General features: G+C 54.1%; 1 protein-coding gene across 4 annotated transcripts in view; it reads left to right on the plus strand.

Moving 5' to 3' along the window:
- The window catches only part of SLC39A11 (solute carrier family 39 member 11), a 66705-nt gene extending 51124 nt beyond the window's left edge, over positions 1-15581 (plus strand). For all 4 annotated transcript variants that reach the window (XM_071763814.1, XM_071763816.1, XM_071763817.1 and 1 more), the window contains 3 exons: positions 12478-12576; positions 13580-13738; positions 13887-15581. In XM_071763814.1, coding sequence (XP_071619915.1) covers positions 12478-12576; positions 13580-13738; positions 13887-13965 — 337 coding nt within the window. In that variant the 3' untranslated portion in view covers positions 13966-15581. The remainder of the gene's footprint in view (positions 1-12477; positions 12577-13579; positions 13739-13886) is intronic.
- The last annotated feature ends 4253 nt before the right edge of the window (positions 15582-19834 follow it).

Here is a 19834-nt window from a genome sequence, read left to right on the forward strand (position 1 = left end):
ACCTTTTGAAATAAAAGGGTCCTCGTGAGGAGTCTGCAGAGGCTCTGGGGATGCTCGAACAAAAGGACTTTTTTCTTTTTTCCCCATCAGCTGCTCAGCAGAAGCTGAGAAGCCAGAAGCAGCTGGTTCTTTCTCTCTATTTACAACAGCATTAATCATGTTAGATGAAAGGTGGAGTCTGCACCATGAAAATACCAGTGCCACTTCAGTCAGCTGCAAAAGGAGACAAAATCACTTCATTGCCATCAATCTGTCTGTTTGGCAGCCCCAAAAATCTCTGGGTGTAGCCAGGCAGCCACTTGGAAATACCCCAGGGTGGGATGTAGGTGTCTGATTTGTGTTCTGTGGCCTTGAGAAAGAGGAGTGGGATTAGATGGGAGCAAATGGGAGAAAGGGAGATAAATATTTTGCCACATCCAAAGGGGAAATTCCTCCTTGGCCAACCTCAGCTCTCCAGGGATCCTCTTCCTGCCCAGCAGCGTTCTGATGCAATGCTGCGTGACTCAGTTTACCTCCCCCATTTTATTCCTGCTTCCCCGTGGGTGAGACTTCACCGTGTTCGCACCGGGCTGAGCTGGAGCATCTGGGTGCTGCCTGCCAGGCTCCTGCCCGGTTTTCTCCGCGGTTTCCTCCGCGTTTCTTTGCTGCCACCGGGTGTGCGGGCTCCGTTCCTGCGCCCCGGCTGCTCCCCGGCTCCTCCCTGCCCGGACCGGGCACGGATCCCACCCCTCACCTGCCCGGTGCTTTTCTTGGTGGTTTGTGGTGTGGAGAGAGGGGAACCCCCTTGATTTAGCCGGAGAAATGGGTGCTGGGGAAACGCAGCCCAATCCCCCGGGGAGATGGGGTGGGGGTCTCAGCGTGGGGGGGTTGGGTCTTTGCTTTCCTGTGCAGGTGGGTTTTGGGGCTGCTTCAGCTGGGCAGCACGCTCAGACCTGCTTTGGATGGGTGATGTAGGGTTTAGGGGGGTTAAATGGGGCTTTGGATGACTTAAGGTCTGCTTTTTGGGGTGTTTCCCCTGGAGGGGGCTGAGCTGCTGCTTGTCCTTTGGCAGGAGCATCCCTCCCTCCCTCCCTCCTGCATCATCCTGCTGGGGTTCCTCACAGGAACCTGGGGGAGTCCCAAGGGCTGGAAAAAAGCATCCCAGGACAAAGCTGCTGTGGGGCCAGGAGAGAAGGAAGAGCCAGAGCCCGTGTGTGCCCGGGGTGCAGAGCAGTGCCCAGCGTGGGGCTTGCAGGGACCCTGGGAGGGGAAGGTCCCCTCCAGCTGTGAGCAGGGAGGCCTGAGCTGCTCCTGGCTCTCTTCCAGGCAGGAAGGTAAAGAGAAGGGCAGCCATTTCTTTAAAAAAAACTGTTTTACCTCCCCCTCTTTGCACGCTATAATGGGGGGGGGGGGGGGGGGGGAGGAGGAAGCCCTCTCCACCTTGTGTGGTTGATTTAACAGGAACCAGATGGAGCTGGAGCTGCTGAGATCAGACTGGAAGAGCTGTGTTTGCACCTCCCCAGCCTGCTCTGGGGATGCAGTGCAGGCAGGGCTGTCCCCTGCTGCTGGCCTTGTGGGTTCTGGGGGGCTGGGACAGGTCCCTGCTGTGGTCTCCACCTCTCCATCCCCGGGGGCTGTGGTGCAGTGGGAGGTCACAGAGCAGGGTGCTGTCCCTCTCCCCACGTCTCTGCTGTGTCTTTTAGAGGAAGAAAGGACCCAGCAGTGAACCCCGGGGTGACCCTATGTGGTTCTGTGGGACCTTGAGCCCCTCATCCCATGGGGGTTATACCTGTCAGGGAGGAGCTCCCGTTTGCACATCCCTTTTGGGCCACATCCCTTCATGATAAAAGGTGTTGTTATTAATTTAGGCTGGAAAATCAAGCCCATGGTTACTGTGAGGTGCTGGAGAACAGGATTGCCACCACCTGACTCAGATGGCATCCCCATCCCTGGGTGCTGCTCCTCTCCTGCCTGACACTAGGTGGTAACATCCATGTTCCAGCAGCCTGTGCTCCATGGATTTGGGGATTTTGGGCCAGTCCTGGAGTCAGTGGGACTCCCAAATGTGGCTGGTGAAGGGCTGAGCAGGGGCTCCTTGCTCTCTCCCTCTTATGTTCAAACCCTTGAATCTGATCCCAAGTTCAATGCAGCCAGTACCTCGGGGCAGATGAGATGTATGTGAAGGACTAAAAGTTTGAAAAATAAAGTGAAATGTTTGGTTAAGCCCTGGGTGGTCTGGGCACCGTGTCCTTGTAGGATACCATGAATGCAAAGAATTTAGAGAGGTTAAAAATGGTGCAGGGAAATTTCTTGGCAAACCTCTGCCTTTAGGATGGAGCTGAGAACATTTTAGGGGTTGGGGGGGCTGCCTCTGGTTTAAAGCAGAGGGAGCTGGGGGGGGTTTGCTGAAGGTGACCCTGGCAGTGTCAGGGGAACTCTTGGGTGCTCAGGTGAGGGGGTGGAGGTGTCCCCACTGTGGGTGCCCCCTCAGCACCCTTGTTTCCTGGCTGCTGGGTCCCAGGTGTGAGGTAGAGCTGCACCCCATGAGCTTTTTCTCACCTAAACCCCAAGTTTCCAGGGCAGGGTTTTTTCTCCCCTTCAGCAGCACCCAAATCCCACCCAGGAGTTGGTTGCAGGTAAGGTGTTCCCCTGGGGCTGAGCCCTGGTGCCAGGAGGAGGGAAAAGTGCACAGGTTTTTTTTGGGGTGATGTTTAATTCGGGCTTGTCCCTCCCCAGCACAGCTCCAGCTCCACTCACAAAGTGTTTCCCACCTGCCCCCTTATCTCCTGAATAAAAGCTCCTTATTTAGGGCAGCTGGAGAGCAGGGGTGAGTGTAGGAGGGATGTAAACAGATATATTCCCCCTCCTCCTCCTCGATGATGATGATGGTGATGTTTCCTCCACTGCAGCACAATGGTTCCCATTCATCAGCCCTTTTGCTGGGAATGCTGGCCTTGTTTTCATCTGTTGTGCCCACAGATTGTTTCCTGTCCAGCTTTGGTAAAACAGACAGAAAAGAGGCTTCGAGTTGACAGGCAGACTCTGAGCATGGCTCGGAAAATATTATTTCATGGGACAGGCTGTGCCTCCCACGCTGTGTCTCTCAGGCTGGGGGGGAAAAGAAAAAAATAGGCTTGATTAATGTAGGGAGATTGAAACCAGGCAAAAAATTTATACTGTGTTTTCTTTGAATGAATGGAAATCATTGTGGTCTGGGAGACAGCAGAAGACACACTGGGTTTTTCTTGCCTTGCACACACACACATGCAATCTCTGCCTCCTGGTTATGAATAGATCCACAGTGGAGCTGAGTAAGGAGGAGGTTGCTGGGGTAGGATCAAGATGTGGGGTTAAATCCCAACCCCCCTATCAGATCAAGGCTGTGGACAGGAACACCTCATGGAAGAAAAAAAAAGCAAAAAAAAAAAGCTGTGGATTGTAGGTGGGGTGGGGCTGGATGGGGATTTCCAGGTGTCCCCCAGAGCCCAGGGAAATGCTGCCTGAAAGAAACCAGCCTGAAGATGCTGATTAAGCACCTTTTAATTAGCCTCTCCTGAGGGTTGGTGTTGATTATTGAGTGTGAGTTAATGATCTGGGCAGGTTTCCCCAGGGCTTTTCTTGGTGAGTGGTGGAGCTGGTACCAAGGTGTGTTGGGAATTGTTCTGGGAGGGTTTGGGCTGTCCAGAGGTTTTCTCTGAGTGGCTGTGCAGGGGTAGGGATGGCAGAGGTTGGTCCTGGCTGGTGATGGTGCTGAAGAGCCCGGGGAGATGCTGAGCAGGGAATGATGGAGAGGAGCTGTGCACCAGCTGCTGGCACCTGTAGAGGTGAAGGAGATGGGCAGCATCTCCCAAAAGCAGCCAAGCTTGCAGGAGGGGGAAGGAAAAGGGGTGTTTTGTGCCTCCCTGAGATTCAGAAAGCAGAATTCAAGGTGCACTAAGTTAGGGGAAAGCTGCCCCAAGCAGAGCCAGGCTGAGCAGAATCTCTCAGGTTCTGTGCTTTGTCTTTGTCACCCTTTGCCACGATGGTGCTGGCAGATTTGGTGACAACATCCCTTCTTTTTCCTGTGCCTGTCCCTTGAGCAGGTTGTTGGAAAGCCCAAGGCAGCCCAAGCTCTGCTGCTGGGGCTGGGTGGGTGCTGCAGCCTCAGTTATTGCCCCAGGTTGGGGAAGACCTCCCAAAACATCAGGGAGGTCTCCAAATCCTGGCTGGGAGCCAGGCTGCTGGCTGTGAATCCCTCCCTGCCTCTTGGCATTTACATCACCCTTTGGATAAATAACCTCCCCTCCTCTTCTCTCTCACTTCTTCCCTCTCCTTTACTCCAGTGTCTAGACTGGGGAGGGTTTTTGGTTGATTTGTAATCCTTCTGAGAGACTGCTGGGCTCCCAAACAACATCTGGCTCCTTGGAAAGTCTTGTGTAACTGGTGCTTTCTTCTCCTTTCCCTGGGGGACACGGCTCCCCCCGTGCTGGAGGGGAGGCACTGATGGCTCCAGGGTTGGTGTCTGCAATATCTTCTGGTCCAGCTCTTCCCCTGGCAGAATGATGTTGGGGTCCCTGGGGGCCCAGGCTGTGTGTGATGCTCTGGGTGGGTAACAGGAGCTGCAGAGGATGGGATGGCTGGGACTGGGGTGGCCTTGGGACAAAACATTGGGTGCTGCTCCCTCCCCAGCCCCAAAAGGCCAAAGCTGGCAAGTGTGTGTTCTCCAGGACCTCTCCACAAAGGTCTCTCCTGACCCAGCTTTGATCTGTGAAGTTCCCCCTTTCACCTTAAAATAAAAGAAAGAGGGAAAACCTAAAAAACTAAAAAAAACAAAACAAAACCCTAAAAAAAAAAAAAAAAAAAATTAGAAAAAGCCATAATCTGTGTTTTTCTTACCAGGACAATGCCATCCAAGGCTCACTTTGAACACCAGGTTGGGTCTTTGCAGCCCCCTTGTCCCTTCCTCTCTTTAGCAGCCTGGTTTAAAAATAAACCCTCCGAGGAGGGGAAGCAAGTTGAAGGAAGACATTGTTACTCTACACGATGCCATAATGGGGCCTTTTATAGCTACAGCTGTAAGTAAATTGTTTAGTTCCAGGTTTTCAGGCTGCTAAAGGAGCTGCTCTGGTGCTTTCACACTTCCCTCCCATCCCCCTGGTGCCTTTTAGCAGCGATGCTGCAGCAGAGGAAGAGGAGAAGGCATTTCCAGGGCTTTTAGTTTTGCTCTTTGCTAATGATCCCCCTGGGGATGCAAAAGGGGCTGCCTGGGGGTGGTTGGGCAGACCCTGTCCCTGTGTGTGTGGTGGGTGGGATGGGATGGGTGGGATGGGATGGGATAGGATGGGATAGGATGGGATAGGATGGGGTGGGTGGGATGCTGAGCCCCAGCACCACCTCCCTGCAGGCACCCGAGGGAGGATGAGTGAAATATCTCTGTTTATTTACACATGTAGCTGGGCTGTGAGTCCCTTCAGGTGCTTTTTGCCCACCAGCAAGGAAGAAAAATAGTGCCTTTATTAACTGTGCTCACCCTTCTTCCCTTGCCTCCCTTTTTTGTTTTCTGTAAGCACTGGGGGTGCTGGTGGCTGCCTGGCTTTGGAGGACAAAAAAAAAAAAACCCACCCAAACCCTGATAAATAACCCCCTAAAACCATTCCCCCAGTATGTTATCTGCAGTGAGATTTCCTTGGGATGTAAAATAACTTTCTGTGTGCTGTGTGCTTACACTTTGAGGATTGGTACAAAAAGGGGAGGGTTGGTGTTGCTGTGTGAAGCTGCAGCCATTCACTGGCAGGTAGGATTGGGAATTTTTATAGATGGGCCATAATCCCAGCCCTGCTTTCAGACCACCCAGCTTCTGGGTAAGTTTTATGGTTAAAAAATTCATTTTAAGACCCTTTATAAGGTTCTGGATCTCCCTCCAGCCCTACCCGAGATCAATGCAGCCACATCATTAAATCCTGTTTCCCTTACAGGCGTGCCTGTATGGATATGTAAAAAATTAAATTATCTGCAGCCTGATGCTGTTCAGAATAGAGTGAAGGAGGAGGAGGTCTCGGGTGAGTGTCTTCTTAAGGCAATTGAATTTCTGACTTGTAGGGTCTTAAGTGGAATCTCCTGGGGATGGTTGGAGTGGTTGGTGCTGCTGGCAGTTGCCAGGGAAGGATGTTCTTGGTTTCTGCTCAGAAATGGAGAGATTCTGATCCAAGCCATCAGCTCCAGGAGCTGGTTCTGCCAAGGTGTGAGCTCTCACTGTCCTCACAGACTCAGTAAATTTAATGGGGAAATGATGCTGGGAAGGGGAAATGATGCTGGGAAGGGGAAATGATGCTGGGGAGGGAAAGCGATGCCTTCATCCATTTCAGAGCCTGCTTTTACGTAGTTAGACCATAACTGTGCAAACAGCAATTTGTCTGCCTGATGGCTCCTGCTTTTCTTGACATGTCAGGAGAGCAAGTGGCAGGACAGGGGTGTTTCCTCCTGGCTTACACCTCCTGCAGAGGGGGTTCTGCCGGGGGTGACTCCGGGCTTCGCAGACACCAGCCTTGGAGAGCTGGAGCTGGATGGGTCTTGGCCACCAGAGGATCCTTGTCCAGCACTGGCTGGCTCCTGTGCTGGCAGGTTGTGTTCTGTTGTGTTCCTCCTGGCAGGTTGTGTTCTGTTGTGTGCCTCCTGGCAGGTTGTGTTCTGTTGTGTGCCTCCTGGCAGGTTGTGTTCACACTCCTCACCTGGCAGGAGGAGAAAGCTGCCCCAACCCTTCCTGCTGCGCAGGCGAGGTCAGAGCGTGGCACAGGAGAGGGACTGGTGAAACGTGGCTTTGTGCTTCCCAGCACGGGGGAGATGTGAACTTTTACCCTTCTGCGTGAGGCTGACTCATAAATCAAACAGTTGCATAAATAACTGGGCGGAGAAGAATAAAGATTTGAAAACCCCAGGGGAATAAACAGCCCCGAGACAGCAGGACCCCCCCGGGCGATCCGGGGGAAGATGCGCGCGCTCCGCTCCTCTCCCTGTCTCTTGTCCCCCTCCATGGGGACGTCCAGAGCTCTGGTGTCCAGGGCTTGATTTGTCTCCTGGCAGCTGCTCCTGTTGTGGCACACACTGTCTGGACTCGTGTCCTTTCAGCTGAGCCCCCCTGGCTTTGCAGGGATGGGGAGGAGGTGCCCCAGCCTGGGCTCCAGCGCCTGGCACGCGGGGCCATGGTCCTTCCCTGCACCAAGGAGCTCCTGAGATCTTCTTGCACCCTTGGCCAGCAGCCTCCAAGGGCTTTTCCACCTTGGTGTCCCTGTTTCCTCAGCCAAGTGATGAGTTGGTGGCTCCCACAAAAGGGTCTGGAGGGCCAATCCCCCCTGAAGATCAGGAGGAGGATGCGGTGATGCAGGGGCAGGGGATGGAGCTGAGCTTTGTGTTTGCTGTTGGGTGGTTTGAGGTGTGGGGTGGGAGGTAGGGAAAAGCCTGAGTGCTCGTGGGAGTCCAGGAAGGAGAGGTGTAGGGACACAGCAGTGGGGTTTGTGTGGGGAAAGCTGGGGGATGGCTTGATTTCAGGTGAAGTTCATGGCCCGGGCACCACGGTCAGAGGGCAGGGCAGGTTTTATGGATCTGAATTTAGCTTAGGAGCCTTCAGGATAAATTAAGGGTAAAATTTCCTAAAAACTGTAAAGGTTTAGTGCGTGCAGCACCAGAGGGGGGGTGTTGAGGGCTGGCAGAGGGCCAGGCAGGCAGATGTGACACAGAGCAGGCAATTCCTGCTTGAGAACCCAGAGGCTGAGTGGGCAGAGGGAAGGAGGGGATGGGAAGAGGGATGGAAGTGACTTCCAGGGGATGGGAAGAAGGATGGAAGTGGCTTCCAGGGAGCAGAGCCAAAGGGATGAGCACTGGAGGAGCCAGCACTGGGATGCTCTAGCAGAGCACACACATGGCTCTAGCAGAGACCCAGCTTGAGCTTCTCCCAAGCAGGTAACAACAGGACTAGAGGAAACAGCCTGAAGTTGCTCCAGGGGAGGTTTAGACTCCTTATTAGGAAGAATTTATTTACTGAGAGGGTGGTCAGGCACTGGAACCGGCTGCCCAGGGCAGTGGTGGAGTCACCATCCCCAGAGATGTTCAAAAACCATCCAGCTGTGGAAGTGCAGGACATGCTCTGGTGGGCATGGGGGTTTCTCTGGGTTGATGGGCACACTCAGGGATCTTCAAGGTCTTGGTGATGGTTCTGTAATTCTGTGATTCTCTGTGCCCAGGAGCAGGCTTGGTGGAGTGGTTTGTGTGCAGGACCCTTTCCCCTTTGTGGTTCTGCTTCCTGATGGGTGTCCCTGAGACCACCCAGCCCCTTCCTGCCCCCTCATCCCTCCAGCCCTTCCCCTGCTTTGTGTCCCCCAAATTCTTCCTTGCTGCCTCTCCCCTGCCCTCTGCTCCTGCTCAGAAGTCTGGGCTCTCTGTGGTGCTCTTTGGAAAGCCCCTTGCTCACGCCATGCTTTGGGTGGAGGCTCTGCTGGCAACTTCCAAATGGAAGCCAGGTGCCTGTTTCTTGTTGGATTACATTCAGACAGAATTCCCAGTCTGTCTGTGTGTCTGCATGGCTGGAAAATTGTGCTGTGACCACCAGAAGTTGTTTTTCAGTTGATGGGAAGGAGAAGTGAGGGCTCAGGAGCTCAAGGCATGGTGTGATGGGCAGCAGACGTGTTGCTCCATCAGCTGCTGCGTCCCTGTGGGTGATGGGGCTGGGGGATGCTCCCGAGGGGAGGAGGTGTGGGAGCTTTGCATCCACCTTCTTGCTGTCCTTTAATGGTTTTGAGTGACTGAGAGGAAAGGTTCTGCACCCTCAAAGAGCAACCCCAGCGCACTGCTGGATCCTCCCACCTTGTGGATTCCCCCTTCCCAACGCGATGGCCCCAGCAGGAGCCCCGTGCCCGGCTCCCTGGGGTGCAGAACGTGGTGGGGACACCTCTGCCACCCCTTTCCCCCCCCCGTGGCAGCTCCCTGGGAGCTGTGCTGAACAGGTAGGGCAGGAATGGGGAAAGGCTGAGGGCCCTGAGCTCCTTCCCACCTGCCAGCCCTGATCAAACACCTCGACCCGGGTGGGAGCCATGATGTAATCTGGGGAACCCAAAACAATCGGCCCTTTCATGGCAGGATGATAACAATCAAAACAGTATGTAAGAGCCTGCCATGCAAGAATACACATGCACATTATACACTGGAGGGAACTGAAAGCCGGAGTGAAAAGGGGCTTGTTAAGAATATGTAGCCTGCTTTCATAATCAGTTTGTAAAAGAATAGGCCCTTGAAAACAAGGGTTTAGGCTTATAGAAGGCTTTCTGTGCCTTGACCTTGCAAATATGCAGAGATGCCAACTTTTTTTTGAAAGTGAACTTGGAGTCTCCCAGCGTGGTGCCATAGCAGTTGGCAGGCGAGCTGGGGGTAGGAGGTGCAGCCCCAGAACATTCCCGGGGGATGAGGACTCCTTCCCTCTCACCACCAGGAGCTGGGCCTTGGTGGAGCTCTGCCAGGCTGCCACACTTGCCCAGCTTTACCTTCTCTTCCTTAGCACTCCTGCAGGAGAGGATCAGCCCAGGGCAGCATTGATGGTTCTCCCCAGAGCTGGCACGGGTCTGTCCCTGGGTCAGGGTCTGGAGTGCTGGAGGTTCTGGAGGACATCACTGTCACCTCCTCACTGTCACCTCCCCCACCTTCCAGCTGAGGAAGCTGAGGCAGAGCTGGGACAGGTAAGATGCCCAGTGCATCTTGGCTCCGTGATGCTCTCAGTGACACCTGAGTCCCTTGTGCCCTAACACAGGCACCCAGGTGACATCCCTGCATTGTCAGGGTGCTGCTGGCAGAGCTGCTAAGAGGGCACCTGCGTTCCCAGGCAGACCCTGGTGCAGTTTCCCCATAGCTGCTCTTTCTTTCCATCAGTTCCCATTTGTAGGTTGAGGAGGAGCCACAGGTTTCTCCTCCTTGCCCCCAAGATGCTTTCCAGCTGGCCGTGGGTAACAAGATGGGCTCAGCTTCTAACACCTCTCCCCACTTTCCTCACTGCAGAGACCCCAGTGTCTCCCCACATTTCATTCTGATGATTGTCCCTTTGGCTCCTGTCCCCGTTGTCACCTCCTCTGTGTCCCAGAGCCCACCCCAGGCACCCAGAGGTGCAGGTGCCCTGGGCCAGGCTGCTCCAGCCTCTTTGTGCATCTGTTTTACAATGTGTTTCTTTGCAGCTGGGGGAAGCCTTCCAAGAATCCCCACCTATTTCTGTAATAAGGAGGCCTTTGTGTTCCTGGGACACAATGCAGCTTTGATTCACTCCCTTTCTCACCAGCCCAGCTCAGCACAGGAGCTGTGCAGAAGGTGTGAGGTGTTCACAGCTCGGTGGCCAAGGCTGGGGAGAGGAATGTTCCCCGGGATGGTTTTATTCCCAGGTGGGCCATCAGAGGTAAATCTGCTTTTCCTGAGCCCCTGGAGGTCTTGAGCAGCCCTGGAGGTACCAGCTTTGGGAGCAGGGACCCGAGGCAAAGCAAACAGGTTTGGGGGTTCCATGGTGTCCCCCAGGTATCCTCAGTTCAGAGCAGTGGCCATGGGAAAGACCCAGAAAGCCCCCAGGTCCCAAAAAATGTTGAGGTAGGGCTGCAGTGAGAGGAAGGGCTGCAGGAATGAGGGGGACACGGGGGGGCTGGGGGTGACATGGGGACCTTCTCAGCCCGATGCTGAGCCCAGAAGGTCCTTTCCCTTCTCTTGCCCTGCTGGGTGTGAGTTGCCATGGGCTGGTGCTGGCCACAATGAGCAGCACCTTGCTCACACTCCTTGCTCCCTCCTTCTGGGCAGCAGAACCAGCACCGACCAAACCCAACCCGTGCCAGACCCTCTGAGCATCCCCTGCTGCCACAGAGGTGTCCCAGGCCGTGGGGCTGGGGCCAGTTCTTGCTTTTGGGGAGCCCCGAGGGGCTCAGCTGAAGGTGTGCATGGAAGGGGGGACAGCAGGAGCTTTCCCTGGGGGACATTCCCTTTCCTCCTGCCCTTTGGGGCTTCCTCTCTCCCGGGGGCTGCCGCGGGGCCAGGGGTCAGCACGGGGTTCCCTGCTCCCAGGAAGGAACACAGACCCCTCCATTCACACCTCCCTCTCCCACCCCATTAATTTGTTGTGGTTGGGGCCAGCAATAGCTGCTTTGTGCAAAGGCGAGGGAAGGAGGAAAAAAAACCCAGGGCACAGACAGCAGCTCCAGTGTTTTCTAAAAGGGATGTTTTTTCCCCCCTCCGTTCTCTCTCTCTCTCTCTCTCTCTCTTTCCCTTGAATAATGTTTTTGATTGTAATAGCCTGTCCTGGTTAGGGAAACCCACAGCCTCTCCCCCTTCCCCTCCCCTCCCCTCTTCTGTAAACCCTGGTAGAAGTTTAAACAACCCGGAGAGATTTTTTCTCACCAGTCTTATTTTACTAATAGGAAACAAGTGTTTAAAGCAGCACTGGGAGCTCTCAGCTGCTGGCAAAGGAATCACTACTGACCTTGCAGGGTCCTCTCGTGGGGCAGGTTGGAGCCTGGCACCTTGCTGCTGGGGCTTGGACCCCCCAAGGTGGTCATGTCCCCCCAGGACTGGGCACTGCCACCTCCACCAGCACGGGAAAACCACGGTGGGAGAAGAGCTCCAGCTGTGGAATGAGTTGGTGGAGCCCACGCCATAAAAAAAATGGTTTGGTGCTTGCAGTGGGTCTGTTCTTGAGTGAAGGAGAGAAAAAAACCCCAGCATATCCCAGCTTCCTGGTTTCCACCAAAAATTCCCAAGCTCTCACTGAGCTGGAAGGGAGAGAAAAGCTGGGAGCAAATCCTGGCTGTGGGTGGGGGGTGCTGGGAGCAGCCTCTGCTCCAGGAGGTGCTGGTGCTGCCTCCTGCCCAGGAGATCCAACACTGTAAACCCAACTTTCCTGCCCCCCAGCTCTTCCCTGGGCTGATCCCATTTTGGATAAGCCCCTGGTGATGTGGGGGTCCCACCATGGGGTGATGGCTGCATGGGAGAGCCTTGAGGAGCTCGGGGTGCACAGGAGGTGGGGGCATTTCCACAGGATGCAAGAGGGGAGGAAAAAGAGAGAAGGAGCAAAATCCTGTAGCTAAAATCCCCTTCTGATGAGCCCCAGGGCTGCAAGGCTGGTGCAGGGGTGGTTATGGTTAAGGGTGGGATGGTGCAGGCCCCAGGGATGCTGCAGCTCCTGGGAAGCCTTGGGATGGGAACACCTCGTGGGGCCTCCCTGGACAGGGTTCTTCTCCTCTCCTGGTCTCTGGCACTCCCAGGGCTGGTGCTGAAGCTGATTAAAGGCTGGGGGGCTTTGAGGATGGAGCTTGCTGTGTTTATGATAAACATTGACGTGGTTGTTAGCCCAGGGCTAGCTGCACTTCCATGCAAAAGGCAGAGTTGGGATAATGTCTTCCCTTTTGCTAGCTCCCAGCAGCCTACCCCAGGGCTGTGCTTTGCACCTAATATATATATATATACTTATATATTTGTCCTCTTTTTTTTTTTTTTTTTTTTTTTTGGTAGGAACTTAGCAATCGGGATTGGGATTCAGAATTTCCCGGAGGGCCTGGCTGTCAGCCTGCCTCTGCGTGGGGCTGGATTTTCTACCTGGAAAGCATTCTGGTAAGCTGAGCCCCTCTGTGCTGGTGGCAGTGGGGACCCTCTGCCCAGCCTGGTCCTTAGATTTCCTCCCCACATCCACTTGTGCTGCTCCAGCACTGAGGGATGGGCTTGCTCCAGACCTGCCAGGTCCCCTCTGGGCATCACTGGGAGCTGATGCTGGTGCCCAGCGTGGAGGGAGGGTGCTGAGTGCTGCCCTGCTCCCTCCACAGCACCCAAGCTCAGCTCCCAGTCCCCAGGGATGCCTCAATCATCCTGGTGGATCCCCCCATCCTGGTGGATCCCCCCATCCCACTTCAACCGAGCCTGTGGTCAGCTCCCACATCCAGCACTCAGCAGTTTGGTTGTGGGTTTTTTTGTTTCACTTTTTTCTCTCACTTCACTCCGGGCTGGGTTTCAAGCCCAATTTTTACAAATTTTTGCTTCTTTCCCCCCCCTCCCAATGAGGTAAAGAAGCCAAGGGCATGAACTCTCCAGGCAGGGGCTGCGTTCCTGCCCGTGCACGTGTGTGCAGCTGGGGGATGGATGGGGAGGGCTTGGAAACAGCTCCCACCAAACCTTTGTTTTCTTTTCCTCCCACCCACCTCCAGTTCAGTAAGTGCAGCCAGTGCTGGGACTTGCACTGGGTTTGCTGCTGCTGGGAAGGGAGTTCCTGAGGTCCTACAGGGGAAAGAAAACGAGGGGGAAGAGGAGAGGTTTGTCCCGGTTGAGGCTGTGGCCAGATGTTCTCCCTGGGTCTGAGCTGTGCTGCTTAGAAATGTTTCCACCCAAGAGCTGGATCCTCAAATCCCAACAGGGCTGTTGGGCAAAGGAATCAGATGCTGCCTTAATTCCCCTCCTGGAAAAACCAAGCAGGAGAGGTCACATCCCCATCCCTGCCCGTAGGGAAGTGGCTCAGCACAGTGTGGCTGGGTGGCCAACCCCCTGGGACACAGTGGCACAAGGGAGAGGGTGGCACTGGGGATCTGCTGTGTCCCCAGGGGCTTCCAGTCTCTGTGTTTTGCAGGTACGGGCAGCTGAGTGGCATGGTGGAGCCCTTGGCTGGTGTCCTGGGTGCCTTTGCTGTGGTGGTGGCTGAGCCTCTCCTGCCCTATGCCTTGGGCTTTGCTGCTGGAGCCATGGTCTATGTGGTGATGGATGATATCATCCCGGAGGCACAGACCAGGTGAGAGCCCTTGGTGACACAGGGGGGAGAGCAGAGGGCTCCAAAAGATCCCTTCCTGTAGCAGATGAGGTGTGAAGCAGCTCTTCCCTCCCCCAGAAAAGCTGATCCCAGCTCCAGGAGCTGATGGCCTCTCCTTTTCTCCCTGCAGTGGCAATGGGAAGCTGGCTTCCTGGACCTCCATCCTGGGATTTGTGGTGATGATGTCCCTGGACGTTGGGCTCGGGTAGGGCAGCAAAGCACTCCTCAGGAGAAGCCTTCAAAGCCATTTCTGGGCAGCGTTTGGAACTGGACACACGTTATCCTCAAGATCCTTTTTGTACATATGTTGGTTTTTTTATTTTAATCTGGTTCGGTGTTGATTTCCTATAATTTTATATCTTTTCCTCCCCTCCAACATCATGTCAATGGCTTTCAAAGCACAAAAATGGGTGGTTCCTCGTGGGTCCCAGTTTCCTTTTGCCACCAGATTTTCTCTTCCCCTCAGGAGGCTGTAGGGCAACGTGCTGGCCAGGCTGCAGGTCACCACGTCCCTTCCCTCCCATGCTGGGCTCATTTCTCTGGGTCAGGTTGCTCTGGGGTTTGATCAGTTTTGTTCTCTAGAAGATTAGAAGTTGGATGTTGCACGTTTAAGCTGCTCTGGGGTTACGTTCCCAGGTGTTTGAACTGAGTGAGCTCCTCATGGAGTCTTCATTTGGAAACTTCTTTCAAAAGGCAGGGGGAAGGTGTTGGGGCTGAGGTGCAATGCTCTGCAGGACCAGGATCCTGATGATCCTCGGGAATGTTTTAGGGAGTTTGTTTTGATGGATGCAAATAGGCAAGGAAAAAACAATTTTCTTGGGATCTCTGTAAGAGGGAAAGGTCATTTTTCCCTGATTTTCTCTCCTAAGTGGGGCATTGATCCAATTCATTGTGTCCAGTACCTTGAGGTTTCCTCTGGAAAAAGAAGCAGGGTAGAAAGTTTTTGTGTTTTTTACTCTCTGTAGAGCCAAGGGGTGGTCACTCACCCACCCCCCCGGGGAGGTGCTGGGGTACAGCAGGATCTGTTTCCATGGGGGAGGCCCATGTCTGCCCTTACCAAGCAATTGCTATTTCTGATGTTTTGTAACTCCCCGAGGAGCCCACGGAGGTTTTTCCTGGCAGGTTTTTCTTTCCTGGTGGTGGCCCTGGTGGCTCCTCACCCTGCAGGAGAGCTGGGAGCTGAGTCTCTGAGCGGGGCAGGAGCTCCAGCAGGAGGAAATCATTCATCTGGGTGAATGAATTGTTCCTACCTGAAGGGCCAGAAATGTGCAGCCTGTGTGTCTGCCTCTTCACCCTCTGCTTTTCAAGCATCTCCTGCTGATCCTGAGCAGGCAGGAGGAGTCCCTGCCAGGCAGAGGGATGAGCTGGTCCCTCCCTGCACCTGGGACAGGTTGGAGCGAGGAGCTGGAAGGATGCTGGGAGCATCAGCTCCCTTTTCACTAGGGATGCTTCTACCTGCAGGAAGAAGGGATTCCTGAGTCCCTTCTGCAGGAATACCGGGATCTCCTGGCTGCTGCCTGCATCCTGGGCCCTCCCCACCCTGAGGGCTGGCGGCAGGAGAAGCTGCAGGAAGGGCAGCTCAAGGGAAGGGGTTGAATAAACTCAGCTGGAGCCAGGCAGGCTGCTATGGGTCAGGTTGATTTTGAGGTTTGTTTTGGTTTTGATTGTTTTTTTTTTTAATTTTTTTTCCTTTTTTTTTTGGGTTGGATTTAATTTGTACTTCATTGGTGTGTCACTCTGGGTGGTGATGACATGAAACTACTGTCTGCTGATGGATTTGACCTTTTAACTGTGATTGGTTTCAATAAATGGGAAGTTCAGAGTTTGCACTGGTATGTTTGAATGCCATGAGCTGGACTTTTGCTTCTCCTCCCTCCCTTCTCCTCCATTTCTCCTCTCTGCCCTCTCAGGGCTCCTGTCTCCCCACCAGCTGCCATCCCTGCTTTGGGGTGACCCAGAGGGGTGATGGGGATGGGAAGGGGGACCCGACCTTCCCTGGCATCCTTGGAGGTGTGGAGGTGAGATAGAGCTCAGAGGAAATTTGGGGTTTAGCCCTGGGGTGGCCAAGTGAGGGGTGTCAGAACCCTCTTTGTAAAGCCAGGTGAGAGTTGTCCCTGGAACAGGAACAGGCAGGGAGTGGGGAGTGACTGTAGCCAGTGTCTCCTACCCTGGGCCACCAGTGGCCACCAGTTGGGTGAGCTCCCACCACTCTTTTCTAGACACACTCAGGAAGTTTGTAAAGCTTTTAGCCCTCTTGTTTTCAGGCCCAAACCTTCATGTGAAAGTTAAAAACCCTGGGGGGGGGGAGGTTGTCCATGGGTGGGGGTTTCTCCTGGGCTGCTGGTGATCATTTCTTGTTTGATTTCTGGCTCTGTGGTGTAAGTTGGTACAAAAAAACACATTAGACATTTAAAGGCAGCCTTGTAATCAGATTGCTGGGAGATAATATCACCTAAAGCATTTAATCCTGCTTAGATGTAGCCAGGAGAGGTAATTATGTACATTGGCCCCGGAGGGAGGGAGGGAGGTGGGTGGGGGCTGCAGAAAGCACCTCGGAAAATCCTTCTTTTCTGTTTGCACCCTGGGGGGGAATGAAATTATAGATGTGTTCCTTGGGAGGACTGAAAAGCTGGAGAGGGGCCAGGCCTGAGGTTAACAATCACTGTCAATGGAAAGGTGGAGCTGAGCAGCAAAGGCACCAGGAACACTCGGCCGAGCCCTGCAAAATGGGAGAGAGGAGCTCCTACTGCTCAGTAAAATGCAGAATCATTGGGGTTTGTCTTAAAGTGCCAACAGCTTTTTTTTTGTATTGGCTGGAGGAGAGCTCAAACTGGGACTCCCCTCCACCCAGGAGCCTCAAACCCCAACAAATGATGAGAAAGGTTTTTGTTTTTTTTTTTTTTTTTTTCTGAAGCAGTGCATGTACATTGCAGGGGTTTCAAAATAACCCCAATGACATTTGTGGCCTGCTCACTGATGCTTTTCTGCATCTTCTGGGAGGTTTTGCAAGCCCTGCTAATGAAGGGGCTAAATCTGAGAGTTTAGTTGAGAGTGGAAACCTCCCCAAATCCTGGCAGCCCCTCCTTTGGCAGTGGGGGAAGCTCAGGGGTGGTTTGGTGCTGCATGGCCAAACCCCTGTGCCCTGGGTGAGGAGCTGGTGCTTGGGGAGCTCCACTGGACAAATTTGCTGGGAAAATGCTGTGTAATGCAGTGCTGGAGGGTGTTGCTGCTTTTCTGGTGCTTTTCTTCCAGTGGAAGAGCTGAGCTGAGCTGAGCTGAGCTGAGCTGAGCTGCCCTCCCGTGGGATGGCAGTGGGCACGGTGCCCAAGGGGCAGTCAGAGGTTGGGCAGGGGATGGTGGAAGAGTTGGTGGGGAAAGTCCTCTGCCAGCCTCCTCTTCCCAGGGAGGCTGTATATCCATTCATATATATATTAATTTTGTGCTTATGACTAAGTGGTGTCTGGAGAGGCTGCTGATAGCTCTGCTGCACGGCACCCTACGCGTGTTTGCCAGGGGATTAGGGCTTTGGAGAGGGGATTAGCCAGGGCTGGGAGTGTGTGATGCCAATTGTTGGGCTTCTCCCTTCAGGGATGCAGCTGATCCATCCCGCTGTGCTGCGAGGAGGAAGCACAACCCCTTTGCTCCAGGTGAATCCCAGCACATTCCCTGCCTCCGGGCAGCTCCCGGCGGGGCACAGGGTGGCACAGGGTGGCACAGGGATTGTCCCCACGCCACGACGCCTGCCCAGCTCCTGCTCTTCCCACCCTGGCAGCTCCTTCCTGCTCTCTCCCAGCCGGGGAGAGCAGGAGGAAGGGACGGGGATATGGTTTAGCAACCAGAGCAGGGAAATCCCTCCCTTTCCCCACGCCGGCCCGACCCGGGGGACGTCGCCCCACGTGAGTCAGGGAGCAGGAATTAGGCGGGTGGGTCCTTGGTGGGTGCTGGGGGAGGCAAAGGCAGCTGCGGTTTCGCAGGGCTGGGCGGGGCCAGGAGAAAAAACCCCAAAGAAGGGCTTTGCACGCAACCAAACAATAATCCCATTCTTATTGCCCAAAACCTCAAACCCCGGGCGGCACCGAGCATCGGCCGGGCTGGCAAGATGCTCCCCGGGGGAGGTGGGAGAGCACCTGAGTCATTGCTTGTAAAGGGATGGATTTCACCTTCCTTCCCCTCCCCTTCGGAAAGAAACAATTCAAAACCTACAGACAGAGTGACTTCTCTTCTTTGTACCAGGACTTTGTTGTACTTGGCAAGGAGGCTGCAATTAAAACCCAGGCGCGCTCGTGTGCAGCCCGCGGGCTCCAGAGCAACCCCCGGGCTCCTCTTCCTCCTGGCACCTTGGTCAGGAACCCCGAGCCCAACACCTCAGCCCTGCCTGGGTCACCTTGCCTTGCTTCGTCCCAGTGGGGAGCCCCCCAACCTTGGGGACAAGCCTGGGGACTGGAGGGGAGAAGAGGAATTATGTCTCGGGGTGCCCTTGGGGAGGTCTTACGAGGTCGTTGGGTTTCTAGGGAAGATTCAGAGCTTCTATTTCTTTTTTTAGGTAAATTTTGGCACCCTCTCAGCATGCGTATACAATCTTGCTTGGCCAGCCAGCCCTTAGAAAGCTACAAGCTCCTGTCCCTGCTGGGTGATCCCCTGGTTGCATTTCTCCTGGGTTTTTTAGTTAAAAAGCTTCCTTCCAGCCGAGTGATGGATGGGTGGTGACAGGGGAAAGGTTCCTCCCTGACACCATAAAAGAAAGGGTGATCTGCCCAGGGTTTCTTTTGTGGTGTGTGAGGTGAGAGTAGTCTGCAGGAGGGTGAAATGCCATCCATCCAGGAAAGGCTGAACTGCAAATTCTTCAGTGTGGAGAGTTGTTCCTAATTGGGAAAAGAAGGAAAATTACACATGGTGGGATCTGCATATTGCACAGCCCTGATCTAAATACTTGCTTTCTTGTTTTAAGGCTTTTACAGTGTGGAGGGAAGTAATTTGTGAAAGAATAGGGAGAAAATATCTTTAGTATCTCCTTGGTTGAGATTTCTGGGTTATGGTTCTGTGCTTTATAAGCCTACAAGGGGGTTCTTGAGAGCAGGGAACTGAGCCTGAAGGTTTATTTTAATATAAGCTTACAAAACACTGATGATAACTAAAAAGCTTTTGTGTCCAGAGCTGGTTTGCACTGGGGAATTGTTTAAACCTCTCTCTTGCTGATGCCTTCTCGTGTTCTTACAGGAATAATGGAAGCATTACAGACCCAACACGGGCTCCCTCCCCATCTCACCTGGTACAATCCTTCTGCTCTGCCTGGAGCAGAAAACAAAACCACTGCTCCAAAAACCCCATGTGAAAGCAGGAGGGAAGAGAACGGCCTGGATCTGCTTTCCTTTTACTGCAAAATAATTTCCCCTGCCATAAAATTACCAGCAAGAGCCAAGGGAAGATTAGGTCATAGGGAAAAAAGCTGGTTGGGAAACAATGGAGGGAGGTGCTGGTAATGGATGGGGTGCAGGGCTCCCTGCTGCCCCCAGGGACCCCCACTTCTGCCAGGGTCCCCCCATTCTGCTGAGACCCCCACCTCTGCCAGCCCCAAGCCCCCCACAGGACAGGCAGAAGGCTTCAGCATCCCAAACCCTTTTATTTCCCATCCTTTCTCCAGGTGAAAATGCCAGTGAGGGCTGGAGCATCCCTGTTCCTCCCACCCTGGTGTTTCAGTCTGGGCTGCAAGAGGGGCAGGTGAGAGGTTGGATTTCAAAGTAGGAAGGATTTTATTTCTTCCCCCCCCCACCCCTTTCCTTCCCAGGCCAGAATTTATCCTGGATCTGCTCTGCTTCCACCCTGTCCGAGCAGCTCGGGTCTGCTGGTGGATGGACAAACCCTGGGGAGGGTTTTGGGGGGTCCTTTCCCCAGAGTCCCAGAGTTGCTGAGAGCCCCAGGCACACAGAATCTTAAACCTTGTGTTGGTGTGGATTTCACAGAAGCCCTCCCGGAGCCTCTGGTCCTGGGGTGGCCGCCTGCACCCAGGGGAAAAAAAAATCTCTGGGAGACCAAGGAAACAAATCCAGACAACAAGGGGGCCCCGGGGGCCTCCGAAGT

This window comes from Heliangelus exortis, chromosome 20 (assembly GCF_036169615.1).
Source record: "Heliangelus exortis chromosome 20, bHelExo1.hap1, whole genome shotgun sequence".
In the NCBI taxonomy this organism is placed as follows: Eukaryota; Metazoa; Chordata; class Aves; order Apodiformes; family Trochilidae; genus Heliangelus; species Heliangelus exortis.